The sequence below is a fragment of the Elephantulus edwardii genome, unplaced genomic scaffold (assembly GCF_000299155.1).
Source record: "Elephantulus edwardii isolate Elephantulus edwardi_28Jun2011 unplaced genomic scaffold, EleEdw1.0 scaffold00092, whole genome shotgun sequence".
NCBI classification, from domain to species: Eukaryota; Metazoa; Chordata; class Mammalia; order Macroscelidea; family Macroscelididae; genus Elephantulus; species Elephantulus edwardii.
Window position 1 is genome coordinate 2,041,735 of NW_006399842.1, and position 18,894 is coordinate 2,060,628.

Genomic DNA, 18,894 nt, shown 5'->3' on the forward strand with positions numbered 1-18,894 from the left:
GGGTCGTTTGAAGAGATGAAGACTCTCAATAGGATGGATTGACCCAGTGGCTGTAACAACAGGCTCAAGTATATCAGATGGTGGGGATGGATCAGGATGGGCAAGGGTACAGATCTTTTACTCATAGGATCACCATAAGTTGTGACTGTTCAACAGCATCTAACTACAACAACAACTATAATTTCTTCATAGTGTGTTGTAACTTGAGTGAAAGTCTACAAGGCAAATAGATATTTCAGTCAACCATTGATACACATTTTCTTTTATAATATTAATTGCAATACCTACAGTGTAAGCATACTTTCCCCTCTTATGCCCTGTAATTCTGATTTCTATTAAGTTGTCTGTACTTTTTTTAAAATAAAATTTTTATTATATACTGGTTTACTTAAAAGGTCACATATATTGTTTTTCACACTGGATCTTTCCCATTTCCTTTACCTACCTCTCCTTTCATCCATCAAATTGTACAACCCTATAATTAACCACACCACTTTCTGCCCATCCTCACCCCTCTGCTCCCACATTTCCCCTCCCTGGATCCTCATACATGTTCTACAATAATGGTCTTATGCAGTATTTGTCCTTATGGGACTAAGTTAGTTCACTTAGCATAATGATCTCCAGTTCCTCCCTAGTTCAGTAGTCATTTACAAAATCATTGTTCCTGAGTGCTGCGTAGTATTCCATCAAATAAATGTACCATAATTTCTCAGTCCACTCCATTGTAGTTGGACATTTGGGCTGTACTTTTCAAATTTTGCATAATTTTGTTTGCTGGGCTTTTTAAAAAATTATTATTAAATTTTATTAGTTTTAATGAACATTTACAGAGATTTTGGGTTTTCATTCATTCATTGTTGCATTGTTTTCTCTACCCTCCTCCCCAGTTTGTCCTTCTTCCCACCCCCCCACCCCCCAACCCGAATGTCTGTTTTAAGGGTTTTGGGGTTTTTTTAAGCACTAAAACAAGTCTGCCTTGGAGGAGCTGCTACCAGGGTGTTCCTTAGAAGCAAGGATGGTCAAACTTTATCTCCCATGCTCTAGGCATGTTGTCAGGAGGAATCAGTCCTTGGAAAAAGATATGATGCTGGAGAAAGGTGGAGGATTAGAGCTAGAAAGGCAGACTCTCAAAAAGACAGCAGTGGATCTGAGCATATCAGAGAGTGTAAGAATGGCAAGGTTCGATCTGTTCATAGGGTCCCTGTGCATCATGGTCAGCTTGATAGCACTTAACAGTAACAAAACAAAATGGAAAAAAGAAAAGAAATCCCTATAGTGGTTGGTATCATGCTTGTGGAGATGATAATTAAACACAGCATTTATTTTTTTTAATGGATGTTATCCTGTTTAGAGCAGAAGTAGTATATATTTAGGAAGTTATACATGCAAATATTTTTATTCCTCATATTGAATTATTGTTTGTGTGTGTTTTCATTTTAGATCATAAAAGAATATGAAAGGGCCATCATCTTTAGATTGGGACGCATTTTACAAGGTGGCGCCAAAGGACCTGGTCAGTACGTGGACTGTGTCTCTGGAGACTGAAATTGTGTTCCTTTCATTGCTGTGATTTCCTTTGGGACCCTTTCTCTGTTGGCTGGGAAAAGAGTACATGCCAGATTTAGTTTAGCATCATTTCCTTTCATCTCTCCGCTTCCCTTTCCCATTTACGCTGATAAGATTATCTCAATCCTTGAATAGTTTATGCAATCAAAGTATAAATTGGAGAAATAGGAAGTGGCAGGCAGAGGGGGCAAGAGAAAGAAAGAGTACTAAGAGAGTCAGTACCAAAGAAAGGCACCCCGTCATTCGTTTGACAAACTTTGATTAAGCTTCTACGGTGTTGCCACGGAGGAAAACTGAGGTGATCTGTTCTATGAAGTTCTGACCTGCAACATGTAGGATCACTATAAGTCAGAATTGACTAGACAGTAGTGGGTTTGATTTGGAATATTGTTTTTGTTTTTAATGTTCCAGTTGAATAATTCTTGGGACACTGGTGGCCTAGTGGCAGAGGGTTAAGCTGCCAACCCAAAGGCAGGTGATTCCAATTCATCAGGAGGAAGATGGGGACTGTCCTCTAGTGTGATTTACAGCCTCTGAAAACCCACTGGAGAGTCAGCTGTGTTAGGGAGCTCTGGTGGCCTAGGGACACCAAAACACAGACCTCTCCTGAAGTATTAATACTTTTCCGGTGGGAAAAATCCCACATGATAAATATTATAATGAACTAATCACAAAGAGTTGTGGGAATGTAAAGAATGACTGACCCAAACTAGTGGGATGAGAAAATTTTTCTGAAAGTGACATCTTCACAGAGTCTAAGGCATGAAAAAGTGTTAGCCAGAGAGGAGCATTCCCACAGAAATAGCAGTAACACTATTGGAAGAGAGCAGGACCGTTTCAAAGAACTCTAAGAAGTTCAGAGACCTAGAGTCCTGGGTGTGAGGAGGCAGGGAAGGCTGAGAGGTAAGTCCAGGGAGAGGACAGGCCATGTATGACCTTGCGTTTTAAGAAAGACTGTACTGCCTTGCATCTTTCAAAATGAACTTTAGACAATCAGCTATAAATAGAAAGATGGCATGAGGAGCAATTGCACTGGTCTAGAATGATAATTAGATTTGGTGGTAACAGTGATGAGATCCAAGGAAATGAAATCCACAGGCCTAGGTCGGGACAGTTGGGAAGTGAGCCAGAAGAGTCAGAGACAACCTTCCCAGCGTCTGGCTCTAGGAGGCCCATTTTTAGTAGGATGAACTGGGGACTTCCACATGATAAGGCTGCATCTCTTAGAATTGAGTGAAGTGAACTGACTAGGTGCCCAAATTTCTTTTTAATCTTCCACATACCTTTGTTACAGGTTTGTTTTTCATTCTGCCGTGCACTGACAGCTTCATCAAAGTGGACATGAGAACCATTTCGTTTGATATTCCTCCTCAGGAGGTAAGGCAGTCCTTTGCTATGAATAACAGAGTTAGCATGTGTGGAAGTGCTTTACAATGAGAGGCAGCTCAGGATAAGTGTAGTCATTTAATATGTTGTGTTAGGTACCGTCCAGTCGAGTACAACTCATAGTGATCCTCTGTACAGATCTGAGCCCTGCTCTATCCTGTGCCTTTCTCACACTCTCTGACACACTCAAGCCCAGTGCTGTATCAATTCACCTGGTTGCGAGTCTTCCTCTCCTTCACTGTCCCTCCACCTTCCCAAGCATTATGTCCCTCTCCAAGGAATAACCTCTCCTAGAAACTTACCCAAAGTATGTAGCATGTTAAGACAAAGCTTCATCATCTTTGCCTCCAAGGAACACTCTGGCTGCACATTTTCTAAGACATATCTGTTTGTTCTATTTGTCCATGGAATATTCAGCAATCTTCTCTAACACCACAGTTCAAAGGCATAATTAATTCTTCTTTCATCCTTATTCATTCTCCAGCTGTCAGAAGCAGAGCAAGTGACTGAAAAGACCATGCATGGCCTGAATCAGGCACACCTAAGTTCCTCGGACTGACATCATTGCTCATCAATAATTTGGAGTTTTAGTATAAGATAGTCACGCTCCAGAGCCTGACTACCTTCACCATTTTTGACAGCAACCTTGAGAAGTAGAACTGTACTTCAGTTTCCTCTTCTGAAAAACAGAGATTATAATAATAAGGCCAGCTTTAAAGGGTTTATTGTGAGATTAAATGAGAAATTATATGTGGAGTGCTTAGAACAATGACTGGTCAGTTACTCATCACCATCAAGTCAGAACTGACTCATAGCGGATCTTCCAGTGGGTTTCTGAAACCACAGATCACATAAGAGGTGATTGCCCATCTTTCTCCAGTAGAGTCGCTGGTGAACTAGAACCATTAGAGAAGCTCAGCCTTTAGGTTAACAATGCACTTCCCCATGCCCTGGGCTCTGCTGCTAGAGCTCCCTGGCTGGTAAGTCGCAAGTGCCATTATTATTATTATTATTATTATTATTATTATTATTATTATTATTCCAGTATTTTATTAGCATTGTCATCATGATCCTTTTTTACTACTGTTTCTTCTCTGGATTTCTCATAGAAAATAACTAATTGATACAATATTCCTTTATCTTAAACTTCTAGATTTTATTCTAAATCATTTGTTAGAAGAATTAGAAACTACTCACTTAGTATTTCAGATAAACCATATACTTTGAGCTCTGGTGGCCTTATGGATAAAGAGTTGCACTGCCAACCCAAAGGCTGGCTGTTCTAATCCACCAGCTGCTTTTCAGGAGAAAGAATGGCAGTCGCTTCATGTGTGATTTGCAGCCTCTGAAAAGCTGCTGGAGGGTCCTCTATGAGTTGGTTCCTACTGAGTGGCACACAGCAACAACAACAACTCCACCAATGCTTTATATTCATAATGACTTTGTGATTTTTCACACTGTTTCTGAAAAAGTTTCACAGCAGTTGAATCTTGCCACAAAACCTCCAAAAAGAGTACAGAGGCAGTGAGACAAAGGAATTTCTCCAAACTCTGGTGACAGAGCCAGGACTATTGTTCAGCTCTTGAAACTCTCCTCTAAGTAGTTGTCCCACAGCTTTATGCTTACTGTATCCTAGACTAGTTCCATTACATGCTGGAAGAAATGATAGCCATCTCATACTTGTGTTTTAGGACATATAACAGCCATTGATGAAGTGGGAGACAAAAAACATACTGTCATTATTTCCTGGCCAAAGGCCAGGTGATCAGCAGAATAGTGGAGCCTGGTTTTGTTGCCTTCTCTTATCACAAAATTCAGAAATCAGCTCAGGAATTTCCTTGCTGGTACCAATCCAAGTTATTGGTGACTTCAAACTTTAAAGTTTTTATTGATGACAGAATTCATTTTTAATCCACAGCAAACGAAAACTAAAGTGTGTTGCTGTATTTTCTGTGTGTTTTCTGATCTTTTGACGAAGACTGTCTCTCAGAAGAGGCCCCTTTCAGCCTAACTGGGACTCTCTGGCACTTTCCTCAGTAAACATTGTAGGCAGCTGGCTGGCAGAGTTGCTGTAAGCTTCTGCCTTCCAGCTGCACTCTCCTTTCCTGCAAGCTGTAGAACTTGGCACCCAATCCCTGCTCCGATCTTCTGTGGATGGAAAGAAGCAAACGCCCTGCCTGCAATAAACAGCAGGCAGAGCGGCTGTGGCTTTAGGGAGCTGGAGCTGTGGCTGTCACAAAGGCAGGAATTTGTCTAGGAATGATGGGAATGATACACATTTTCTCATCACATCATGGGAAATGATTCATTTTCACACTAGATTATAGCAGACTGCACATTTATTTACACATCCCTCACTTCTCTTCCTAATTAGAAGTATTTTTAGATTAATTTTTTTTAAAAAAAAGAAATTAACTGCTTTCATGCCTGACAGTGTTGATCAGCCACATAATAACATTGTTGGTTTCTTAAAAGATATTCACAAATATCTTATTTAACCTTGGCAGAAATTGTATTGACTCAGGCGGTATTTTAGCCCCATCTCACAATGCAGAGTCTCCTGGTCAAACAGTCTAAAAGCTTTTATTGAGGTTGTTTGGGGAGGTTCAGGCAAACCAGGAACCACAATTCAGACTTCCTAACTCATTCTATTGTTCTTTACCAATTTGTACATTCCTAGAATTGCTAAAACAAAACCAGAAAACCCACTGCCATCAGGTCAAACTGCCTCGTAGGATATTCATAGCTGTAATTTTTGTAGAAGCAGATTGACAGCACTTTAACCCAGAACAAGCTGATAGGTTCAAGCTACTGACCTTTCTATAACAACCAAGTGTTTACCACTGTAGTAGCAGGGCTGCTTTCCTAGGACCATCTCTTACTTCAACTCCTTTCCTGTTTATTGACCACCTGACATCACTGTGTGTCAAGCATTCTGCCGGTGCTTCGTATACAAACTTACATTACACATTCCCTGTCCTCACATAGTCTAGTAGAGAAGACATGTAAATAAACGTAAAGTACAGTGTGCGGACTCTGCAAAAAAGGATAAATATTCAACTTCTGGATGTGTCAGGGAAGTTTCACAGAGAAGCAGACAACTGAGAGTTATGTCTTTGAGGATGAGTAACAGTGTATGAGAGAGAAGAGAGGACCTCTTGCCTGAGAGAGCTGTGTGAAGGCTGGGGGCGTGGACATGTGTATGCTGTGTGGGCATGAGGGAGGGGGGAAAATGAAGCCAGAGTAGCATCACAGGGCCAGATGTCTTAAATACTGCCTGCTACACTAAGGATTTATCTGGAAGGCGGTAGGGAGTCATCAGAGTGCATTTTAACCCCGGATTACTGAAATTAAGATCAAAATATTAAAAGATCACTGTGACATAAGTATAGAGAATGGATGGGAAACAACAAGAAAGATAACAAAATAGTGATCTTAAAATCTGCCCTGCCGAGCTTATCATGAACCAGACCCTGTTCTATGCACCTAGATATATTAATTCATTAATTCTAGCTGTCATTTTCTAAGGCAAATAGTATTATTAATCTCTGATTTACAGATAAGGACTAGATATATTAATTCATTAATTCTAGCTGTCATTTTCTAAGGCAAATAATAATATTAATCTCTGATTTACAGATAAGGACACTGAGTCCCAGAGCAGTTAATTATTGTTTTCCTAGAGCCTCTCACACCCACACCTTTTAAGTTCAAAACAAAACTATACAGTATTTTTCCCTTGTTGTAAATATGTTTTTTTTTCCTTGAACTTGCCCTGTAAAACCATTCCCATGTACTTGTTGTTCCAATAGTACTGCCCTACTTGTGGTTCATCGAATATAAGATGGCACACGGGTGTGAGAGACCTCTGTCTAGAATACTCTTCTCTCATTTCCCACACTGAAAAAAAATTTTCTTTCTTCAAGTCTCAGTTCACAGGTATCCCCTCTACCACTCGCAATTGCATGCCCCTTGCCTTTTAAAACCTCCATTGAGTCCTCCAGCTCCTTCATAGTAACTAACTCTTTTCAAGCCTAATACCCTGGTACCTAGTACAGGAACTCTGAACTAATATTTGTTGAATGTTTGAATGAATTAATGTATTCTATTAAAATTTAAAGATAGAATTAGCTTCCTAATGTCTTGCTAAAGGAAATCACTTGGGGTCTTTAGATGCTCTACAGAATAGCATTTCTTACCATTGTATTAAAGAAAAAGGTCGTTGACAGAAGTAAAATTGCTTCTTTGTCTTGTAGATCCTCACCAAGGACTCCGTGACCATTAGCGTGGACGGAGTGGTCTATTACCGTGTTCAGAATGCAACCCTGGCCGTGGCAAATATCACCAATGCTGACTCAGCTACCCGTCTTTTGGCACAAACTACTCTTCGGAATGTTCTGGGCACCAAGAACCTTTCTCAGATCCTTTCTGACAGAGAAGAAATTGCACACAACATGCAGGTGAGGAGCGCTGCTGTTCTCTGCAAGTTGAAAAGTGAAGCACAGGGGTCAGTGGTTGTCTGAGAATCTGCTATTAAATCAAGTTGAGGGATCACTGGCCTTTTTGTTTTCATAGCGAAGGTTTCCCCAAATTTGCTACAAGGAGATGTTTTCACACTAGTATCTCATGGGTTAACAACACTTCAGATGCATGTATTTTTATTTTTATTCCCTCCACTGTTACTACCCCTCCCCAGAATTAGTATTAACATTTTCTCAAGCCTAATCGGATGCTGTTTAAAATAGATTGTGCCGGTATTGTTAAGGCTTTATTCTATTCCCTTGTGACTCTTACTCTTTTCATTCTTAACTGAATAACAGATGTTGAGTTAAACCTAGCCTGTTGAAAACAGATAAAGGACTATAAATATGAACTCTTATCATTTGTGCGTAGACTTCACTAAAGATACAATCTCTGGTCTTTTTTCGTACCCACAAACACCTTACAAGTAGATGGAACAATTTTATTTCTGCCATTCTAAAGGGAGGAAGTTGAAGCAGAAAATAATAATATGGCTCACACAGAATCACACTAGCTCAGGGATTGACAAACTATGTCCTGTGAGTTGGCCACCTGTTTTCCTAGATTAAGTTTTATTGGAACATATCCAATTTGTTTATGTATTGTCTATGGCTGCTTATATATAATCAGACCACAAACAAACAAAAAAATAACAGACTCATAAATAAATATCATCTTGCCCTTTTTGAGGAAGTTTGCAATTTTTATATTAGCCTATTAGTGACAGAACCAGGCTCAGTTCTCTAGTCTCCAGGCTTTACTTCACTGTTTTTCTAATTTTTCCACCCTCCAAGTTCCCATGAAATTGATATATGTTTCAGAGTAGAATTGTGTTCAACAGAGTTTAAAAAAATATGTCACCAGGCCTTTCTGCTAAGGAGTTTCTGGGTGGATTCAAACCTGCAGCCCTTCAGTTAACAGTTGAATGAGTTTTTGCACTACTCAGGGAACCTTTTTCTCCTCCAGGATAAATGTTATTTCTCTAACTCTCCCCAAGCACCTTATCTGCTCCAAATACCATTAAATACAGCTAGTGCAGGCCTCTGGACTGGGACTGAACAATTGTAACTTACCTTCTCTCTTTCTAACAGTCTACCCTGGATGATGCCACTGATGACTGGGGAATAAAGGTGGAGCGTGTAGAAATTAAGGACGTGAAACTCCCTGTGCAGCTCCAGAGAGCTATGGCTGCGGAGGCAGAGGCGTCCCGGGAGGCCCGAGCCAAGGTAACCTTTTTTTTTTCTTCTCAGTTTGTTTTTCTTGCTGAGTTTTCTTTTGAAATTACAAAGGTAAGACATGCTTATTGCAAATAATAATGTTAATTGAGAACCTCTCTTATCACTTTATATCCTGTCTCCCCAGAGCCCACCACTTTTAACAGTTGTTGGATTATTTGGCTTTCTGGGGAGCTCTGGTGGCTGAATGGGTAAGAAGTTGTGCTGCCAGCCTAAAGGCAGGCAGTTTGAATCCACCAGCTGCTCCACAGGAAAAAGGTGGCCCATTTCATTTTCTGCAGTTTACAGCCTCTGAAAACCCACTGGAGGGTCAGATAGGAGTTATTCCAACTGAAGGGCAATGGGTTGAGCCATTGTTTCTTTTATAGAAGTAGAGTCATACTGTACACATGTTCTGTACCTTAATTTTTGCATTTAGTATCAGTGCTTTATGCAGTTTATCTCACGGGGAGTATAGTTCATATATTTGCATCCGTCCTTCCTGACTGCTTGTTCCATAATTTATTCCCACCGTTCCTTATTAGGTGACATATTAAAAGTTCTGGCTTTAAAGCAACTAGACGAGCTCATCTCATCATTTTTCTTTCATTCCTTGCTTGTTTTTGTCTTTATCATCCTCCCTTTTTTCTCTCTGACTCCTCTTCCAGTTTCCTCTTACTCTCCTTCACCCTCTTGCTGTAACACGTGCTATTTTTTTCCTCTTTATTTTCATCACAGTTCTTGTCTTTGCCTTAACCTTGTATGGATGGCATAACCACTGTACTGAGGAAATGTTTGTTAACCTAAATATTTGTTTACAAAAAACCCAATCTATTGAGAAGTTAATACATAAGGATACAGTACTCTCTCACCAAGCTGAGGGCAGAAAGTAGTCAGATCTTACCAGTGTTGGAAGCAGAAAAAAGTCAAGTCTCAAAGAGCCAACCATTCATTTATGGAGCTACATCTTGTTGTATGTAGCTCATTGTGGAGTCAGGTGCCAAAGTCTACATGTCTTCCCTAAGTGAACACTAGAGGACACGGACTGGCTTTGATCCCACATTCACCAATGAAAAATCCTCTCTGGTCCAGCTTTGGTCAAAGGGCAAAATTCAGACACTGATAAGATTCCACAACCTCATGCCCCATGCCTGTGAATGCGGTTGGGGGAGCAGGGCAGTTTTCATAGGAGGAGTTGCTATGGATTTGATACATTTTCCAAAATGCAGAAGTAAAGCAACTCCTTATTTTTGTTGTTAGAAAGTAGTAGTGGGTGGTGCTTATTGACTGTTCTACTTGTGACGGATTGGCCATGAGCTCATTTATGTGAGCTCCCTCCAGAATTTCTATTAATAATGATTTTTAGGCTTCTTTAATATGGCGATTGATGCTTATGATGATCTGGTGATAATGTAAAACCCTCAAGTGCCTTCTATCAAAACCAAAAGTGTCACTTTGTTGTTGTTATGTACAGTTGAATTGGAACCAACCCATGACTGGCGCTTCAGTGGGTTTTCAGAAGCAGTAAATCACATGGGAAGAGATTGTCATCTTTCTCCCACAGAGAACCTGCTGGATTCAAACCAAGTGCCTTTGGGTTGGCAGCACAACTCCTTACCACTAGACCACCAGAACTCCTTTCATCAGATTTAGAAGATTGAATTCTATTTATGATAATGTCATCAAATATGTCCTAGTAGAATCTGTTTCTTTTTTAAATTAAAGATTGCTTTTACTGAGAATATATAATTAACCAAAAGCTATATTTCTAAACCGTATTGAATAATAGAATTTACATACATAAGTGATGTAGAACATCAGAGCCAAAGGGTCCTTAGAGATTATCTTCCTAAGGTAACAAATACCTACCCCTCGCAGATGCTGACGCTCCGCCCTCTTAGTCCCATGCCAATAATTAGCCCTCGCTCTGTTTTCCACTGGGCTTAGACTCAGATCCCTTCTATGGTACTTCTCTTAACAACCATCTGTTAGACTTAGCACTCAACACGAAGCTTGTTTGCCATTCTGCTATGCGGGTGAAAAAAGTAAAGTCAGCTCTCTGGACATGGAGCTAATTTGTGGCAATATGGCCACTACACCAAGAAGGTCAGGATTACTGGTAAATATGGAGCCTGTTACGGCATATGCCTTTGGAATAAGATGAAGAAATCCAACAACACGCTAAATACACTGACTTCTTCTTTGCCAGAGCCAAAATAAATAGGTGAGTTTTAGGGATCAAGCAGTGTGGTTCCTGCATGTAAACAGAGGCTGGTGGTGCCAAGACCCATACCACCACCTCTGTCATGGTCAAGCCTGTCATCAAAGACCTCAGTACTGGAAGACCAGTAGATGGCTCTACCATTTGAAAAATCTCCAACCTGTAAAAAGTAGATTAATTTATGCAATAATTTAAAAAAGAAGAAGTGATTTCCGGGAATTCTCACCACCATGGAAAGAAAGTTCCTGTCTACCATTGATAATGACAAGAAGCGGTAAAGCCAGCCTTGGAATTCTCGATGATCGTGCTCTTCAGAATGAGACTCCAAAGGCTAGTCGAGAAAGTCTCATTGACGAGCACAGTAGTGGCTGAGTGTCTTCAAGGTAAAAGTCAGCTCACAGAAACATTGAAGCTACATAATCCTGCAACACACGTAAAGCTTATGCTTTGTTTTTTATGTGTCCATGAAAACTAGGAGTCGTGGTTTCTTCAACAAATAATTACAAAGAAAAAGAGAGATATAGTGGAAGAGCCTACAGATGAAGAGACTTCAGAGGAAAAACTCATCAGTTTCACTGGCCATCAGGGAAATGTAAATTCAGGTCACAAACAGATCCCACAGGAGACACCCACTAGCATGTCGGACATACCTGCATACATAAATGATATATTTTTAAAGAAAACAACCAGAAAAATCCAATTGTGGGTGATGGAGGAACTCTGCTAATAAGAATATTAATTAATACAACCATGTTGAGAACTGTCCAACAATGATTATAAAGCTGAATATGTTATGAGCTAGTAATTCCACTCCTAAAAATCTAATGGGACCGCAGTCATAAGACATGTATTCAAATCATTATAGCAGCACTTTATAACTACCTCAAATTGGAAATTACTCACATGTTCACAGCTGGTTGAATGGATAGATAAAGTGTGGTCTGTTCATGTACGGGAATACTGTACATTAAGGAGAATGAACAGTCTACATGTAAATGTTCACAAATATAATACTGATTAAAAGAAGTCATTCACAAAAGAAGACAGATTCTTCCAAGAATTAAGGTTTTTTTAGACCAGCTCTTAGTAACTTGAAATAGGCCATCTTTTGCCTTTGTATTATTCTTTATTTCCTTTTCATATTCTCAGAAAAATGCCTAGCAGGTACTTTCAAAATTCTATTTCTAAACCTAAGTCCACTGTCATTGAATTTATTCTGATACACAGCGACACTCCAATGGGTTTCTGAGGCTGTAAATCATTGCAGAAGGAGTCTTCCCATCTTTCTCCCAAAGAACAGCTGGTGGACTTGAACCACTGACCTTTTGATTAGCAACACAATACATAACACACAGTACCACCAAAGCTCGTTAAACCTAGTCTTCCATTAACTGAATGGACATTGTTCAAAATGTAAAAGATCAACCTTTTCCTGTTCTTCCCTCTGTGTGGCCTGTATGGTCTGCAGAAGGAGAAAAGCTGACATGAGTGCATTATCATATACCTAAAAACGCCTGATTGAAAATGAAGGTGTGGTATTGATACTAACCAAAAATGAAGGTGTGTAAATGTAAGTATTGTTGATTGATGTGGGCTTACCGCACATTTGGCAGAACCCTCATATGCCCTCGAGTCGTTTGCTTTTCTCTCTAAAATCCTTTCAACAGCATCCACTTGACCTATATTTAGACAGAGTCAGTTGGTGTTTTCACATCTTTGACAGCTTGCTCAGAGCAGCTTTTCTGTTAACAAATTGTGTGCCCAGCTGGTAGGTCTGGCTTCCCAGTCAAGAGATTGTGTATTGATTAGTAGGGTGAGGTGAGGTACCTTTGCAGTTGGTCCATGACCAGATAAGAAAGTGCCTAATTGGACATCTGAGAGGACATGGAAAAGAAATCAGAGCCTGTTGTTCTCGTGCCAGGGGGTTATTGTTGCCCGCTCTGCACTGCTTGCCTGACGGTACAGGCCCTTGTTCTCTTTGAGCATATATGGTACTTTTTCCTTCTCGGGAAGAAGTTTGCCTTCATTAATGAAGGCTTTTTGATCTTCTAAGTGGAGTTCTTTCTCTCAGTAATGGCCATGTCCTGTAGCCCTTTCCTTAGCTACGGCATGTGAGAAAAAGGTGGCAACTTGCTTCCATAAAAATGACAAGAATGGAATGCTCCTGGGACAGCTCTGACTGCCATGTAGGGTCGCCATAAGTGGGGATGAACTCGGTGGTGATGGAAACGCTTTGGTTTAATTTGGGGTGGTGGGGTTTGTTTGGTGGGTGGGGTTTTTTCCCCCCTTATTTCTTTACAAACTTAAAAAAAAAAAAACAACCAGAACACCCTTATCGAAACTGACTCATGGCTGACCCTCCAGCAGGTTAACAGGTTTTCAGAGGCTTTGAATTCCACAAGAAATTGGCCATTTTTCTCCTGCAGATCAGCTTGTGGATTCAAACTGCCTGCACAACTAACTCCTTAGTCAACTAACTAGGCCACTAGAGTTCCCTAATGTTGTTGTTGTTGTGTGCATCAAGTCGCCTGCAACTCATAGTGACCCTATATACAACAGTCCTAAACCCTGCCCTATCCTGTGCCAATCTTATTGTCTCTGACACACCTACCTCCATTACCTCAGCCACTGAATCTATCCGTCTCATAAAGGTTCTTCCTCTCTTGCACTATCCCTCTACCCTCCCAAGCATGACTACCTCTCCAAGGACTTGTCCCTCCTTGCAACATGTTCAAAGTATGTCACATGAAGCTTCAGAATCCTTGCCTCCAAGGAGCAGTCTGGCCTTACCCTCTCTAGGACGAACTTGTTTGTTCTCCTAGCAGTTCATGGTATATTCAATACTTTTCTCCAGAACCACAGCTCAGTTCTCCTTCTATCCTCCCTGGTCATTGACCAGCTTTCTGATGTGTAGCAAATAATTGCAAAGACTATGGCCTGGATCAGGTGCACCTTAGTCTCAAGACTTGCTCCTCAGTACTTTGGTGAGGTCTCTTAACAGCAGACTTACCCAAAGCAAAGAGTTCCCTTATAAATAGATGGAAATGGAAATTTCCGCTTGATATCATGCAATGTTCTGAGAATAATAACTGGTATATGGTCTATTTCAATAATCTTTCATCAAGAAATATTTTAAAGATCGTTTAGTTTTACATTCAATAAGATCTCGTTCTTTGAAATCAAAGAATTGAAAATCTAGATAACTTACAAAAGGATTTGTACCCAATCATCAGAGTCACTCCCTTTCTCAGCACTTATTTTGGATTGCTTTTTTATTTGGTATCCTGAGAAGTGGGAGAAGGATCATAATAGAAGAGATTATCTGGACTTTACGTACTCACTTAGATAAATCACATTTAGGGAAAAGAGCAGAAGCAAACAAAGTTCCACCTGAAGTACACATCTCATAGATCGAAAATTGCTGTGCTATGCCTACGCTATGCAGCTTTCTCCAATTTCTCTCCTCTGTTGCTCCACAGGTGATTGCTGCTGAGGGAGAAATGAATGCCTCCAGAGCTCTCAAAGAAGCTTCTATTGTCATCACGGAATCTCCTGCAGCCCTTCAGCTGCGATACCTTCAGACACTGACCACCATTGCTGCTGAGAAAAACTCCACAATTGTCTTCCCTCTGCCCATAGACATGCTGCAAGGCATTGTGGGGGCAAAACATTGAGTCACATAGGCCAAGGTGGAAATAAGAATTTCCCTTATGAAGGAATGATGTAGAGGACCAAATTAGCTTTTGACCCATAAACAGAGAGAAGAGTAGGGAAACTTGAGTTTTCTCTCTCCCTTTCCTATTTCATATCTTGAATTTGGTGTTCTTAGAGTGTGTAGTGATTATTAAAACAGATGGAAGAATTTTTCACTTGTGAATACTGAGAGAAGAAATAGATTGGTGGTTGATATAAGGCATATTTTACTCTTTAAAATATTTTGCAGTTCTTATTTTTAGGTCATTATGTGGTAGATTAAATCCTCTTCTTTGGCTTCCATTGGATTTTCTCTATGATCATTCTCTGTGATCTTCTATGAGCATCCAGGCCAAAGGCATGAGCAGGGCCTGTAACCATTGCCTGATACCCAGCTGGATAAATGCCTCCTTATCTGCATCCAGAAAGCAACCACCTTGTCTGCGACCAGCTTCTCTGGGCCACTTGTGCCTTACTTCCAGGGAACCTTAATTGAAGGAAGTATCCTTAATGTCCATTTACTTTTTGAACTCAAACCATGTTTCACAATAATCCTTAATCAAAACTGGGCATTTTCTGCCTGAATCTATCAGCCTTAGATGAAATGGTAAAGAGTTAAAAAAAAAAATTTACCTTAACCCATCAAAGTTCTTCAAACTTGCCATTATAAAGATATTTGTAAGATAATGTTGGTATGTTTCTTTTTTAATTTTTTTTAAACTTTTTTAGCCTCCTTTTTGAGTAAATGATTCCACTGTGGCCTGCCTTTCAAACCAGCTAAAAACTTAACCTTAAAAGTACTTGTTTCTCTCTCTCACCTATTTTCATATATCAAGTTTTAAATAGTTTTTATTTTTAAATAAAATTTTCTCAAATTTCGATAAGCAATTCTTTATATATACCCATTGGAATAGCCTAAGAATTAATACTTTTTAATATCTTCAGAAAACCATCCTGTTTTACTGTTTGCAATATTTTTAACTATTGTGCATAGTTAAAATTACCAACTAATTAAGTCATATAAGGAATTCACAATATATTGGACATTGTAATGCCAGATTACCTTAGGCAAATGCTATCCAACGTTGGATACCTATATAAATTTATACATTTTCTTTTTCAAATTTCAATCTATTTGCCTGTCAAGTCTTTCTAACATGTACATTGTTGCTGAAGGAGGAAGAGGTGGCCAACTTTTCTGGATTGCTGTTTCTTAGGCTGTGACATTACAAAGCAGCTTCCATTTTGTAAATGCCTGCATATGAGTAGCCTAGCATTCTTCCTTCTGGCCCGGAAGGCTGGCTGGTGGTGACATTTGTCACACTTCCTCTAGGCTTTACACTCACTAGAGAAGCCCAATAATAGTGGCTTCCTTAACCAGAGCCAGATCCGTCCTTACCTGGATCACTCATTGTCAATTCCCAGCCTTTGAGTGTCTCTTTTGTCCATACTCCACTCATAAGTTTATTTTAGAAAGCTTGAACTACACTCGTTTCAGATAACCAGAATTTGTTAAAGGCATATGGAACATTTTGCCTTAGAAGTCAAGTTGCATATGCATTTCTATTTTGAATTTTAAATGATGACGTGCTCCATTTTTGTGAGGTATTTCTTGCCTACTGAAGACCCCAAAACAACTCCATATCCTGACTGTAAAGTTCTACTCAAACACAACAGAACAATGCTTTTGGTTCCTTGAGTTTCTGTATCTCTAAATACCAAGCCACCTTTACCTTCCTGCCTATAGCCCAGTAAGTTGAAATTGCTTGAGAGGAAGGAAGAATAGAATGGGCTTTAGGATGAAGAGTGTTAATACAAGTTATTTAGGTTTGTTTCTCCCCAGGCGTCCTTCCCTTCCAATGACATACATCAAATAAAAATGTATGTACTTTTACTAATTTTCTTTGAGTGAGGCTCGGTTCTTGCCTGCATTTAGTGTGTGTATGCACTTCATTTTCAGATGTGGTACATCGTGTTCTCCAATCTTTGGCTCCTCTGTGTGTTCTCTGTCCAGAGGAAGGGTGGAGAGAGGCCACAACACCCATCCATCATCCCCCATGCCAAGTTCCCTTGGAACCTCTGTCTGTTCACTTTCCCAGGGGAATTTGAGCTTCATACACCCTGGAAGCCTTGGCTGGCTTTGCTTCTTCCTTCTGTCTTCTTCCAGACTAGAGAGAGAGTAACCCTCTCCTTGCTATAATTTAGCTAATAACCCAGGAATATGCTCTATTCCAGCATACACTGTGTCAATTGGAATAAAATCAACTGATAGCAACCCTTTACTGATAAGTAGTGAAATCAACGATATGAAGCCAATAGGTTTTTATAACCTTTAAAGACTCATCCTGAATTAATACCTGGCATCTGGTAGGTATCTAACCTTGTGCTCAAGCACTTCTATTCTACATATATTAAATTATATTCTCAAAAAGCTCAACAAAGTAGATACTTTGATCATCATCATTTTACAGCTGAGGACACTAAGGTTGTGAGGTTAAAATTTGGTCAAAGTCATGTAGTTGGTAAACAGTAGAACTGAGATGCAAAGCCAGATGTTTCTGTTGCCAAAGCCAAGGTGTTTAAATGTAGTTTTGTGTGTTCTCTGCTGCCACCAATGCTTCAATATACACACCACCACCAGTCATAAATTATGACTGATATGCACATCATAAATTACTTTAAAGCTAAGCATTCTTTTAATTAATGGAACTTCTCTGCCCAAGCAGGCCCTAACTTTAGTGTTAAGCTGTCTGATCTAGGCTGAAGTTCAGCACAGATGGAATAAATGAGGTGTTTATAGTCACAAAATCATCCTGAGCTTGAGAAGAACAGGATGCTATATGCATCTTTGATTTCATGAGACTTACCAAGATATATTAAGGAGCCCTGATGGCACAGAGTTAAGTGCTTAGTTACTAACCAAAAGGTTAGCAGTTTGAACACACCAGCTTCTTCCCCAGGAGAAAGACTTGGAAGACTTATAAAGATTTTCAGCCTTAGACACCCTATGGGGCAGTTCCACTCTGTACTTATTAAGTCACTCACCCATTGCCATCGATTCAGTTCTGACTGATAGCTGACCCCTCTGTGGATGCTCAGTTCCACAATCAACATTCTTGGCATCAACAGGAAATCAAAAGATGGATTGCATTAGAGAAATATGTCAGGGACCTCTCCAGAGTGCTAAAAGGCAAGAGACTAAGGTGCACATGATCCAGGCAATGGTCTTCGCAATTACTTTGTATGTATCCAAGAGCTAGACAATGAGTAAGGATGATAGAGAATTGATGCCTTTGAGCTGTGGTGCTGGAGAAGTGTGGTAAACATACTGTGGACTGCCAAGAGAAACAGTTCTGTCCTAGAGAAGGTGAAATCAGGCTGCTTCCTAGAGGCAAGGATTTTGAGGCTCCGTCTCACATACTTTGGGCATGTGGCCAGGAGGGACCAATTCTTGGAGAGGGACGTCATGCTTGGAAGGGTAGAGGGACAGTGCAAAAAAGGAAGACCTAGGATGAGATGGGTTGACTCATTCATTAACTGAAAAAATGGGATTAGGTCTGTTGGAGACGACGAGAGATGGAGATCCGGATAGGGCAGAGTTCGGAGCTAATGTGCATATAGTCACTGAGTCATAGGTGACTCAATGGCATATAACAACATCATGACAATGGGGACACTGGCAATGGGGGCAGGTGTGGGAAGCCAAATTTCATACTAAATATTTATAATAAACCAAATGCTATATCAGGATATGAGGAAGGCATGGATAAAAGCTTGAATTCACCCTGAAGCACTAAGGTAAATCTTAAAAGTTTACAGGGGTAAGCACTTAGGGGGTTACACATTTACAGGATTCTTGTATTTGCTAACCCCTCCCTCCTCAGTCAAGCATAAGGTTTTCAATAGAAAGAGCTTAGATTCATTTGCACAGAATTATCTTTGTGATTTGCTCCCTAGCAATTTTCAATAAAGGTACAGGGAAGCTGGGATCAGTGCTGCAGTTGTTCGAGAACTATTCTCCTGCTTTACCACTTTTTTTACTTACACATTCCTGGTGTTCTGTCTCTTTATTAATGCTTATTAATATACTTTACCCTCGGTCAACAACAGGCAGGTGTGTCAGAGACAATGAGATAGATCCAATTTCAGAACTATTATTCATATAGAGTTGTACTAAGTTGTAGTCGACTGGACAGTACACAACAGTAGCAACAACAACAGAGCTCCCTTAGAATGAACTTCATGGCAAAGTATTGGCTTAATTTGGCTTTTAAAATATATGATGGAATC

General features: G+C 40.0%; 1 protein-coding gene across 1 annotated transcript in view; it reads left to right on the top strand.

Annotated features, from left to right (window-relative positions):
- Positions 1–14,652, top strand: part of LOC102856885 (erythrocyte band 7 integral membrane protein-like) — a 41,806-nt gene extending 27,154 nt beyond the window's left edge. The window contains exons 3-7 of the mRNA XM_006890686.1: positions 1,444–1,516; positions 2,864–2,946; positions 7,212–7,415; positions 8,568–8,702; positions 14,391–14,652. Coding sequence (XP_006890748.1) covers positions 1,444–1,516; positions 2,864–2,946; positions 7,212–7,415; positions 8,568–8,702; positions 14,391–14,585 — 690 coding nt within the window. The 3' untranslated portion in view covers positions 14,586–14,652. The remainder of the gene's footprint in view (positions 1–1,443; positions 1,517–2,863; positions 2,947–7,211; positions 7,416–8,567; positions 8,703–14,390) is intronic.
- The last annotated feature ends 4,242 nt before the right edge of the window (positions 14,653–18,894 follow it).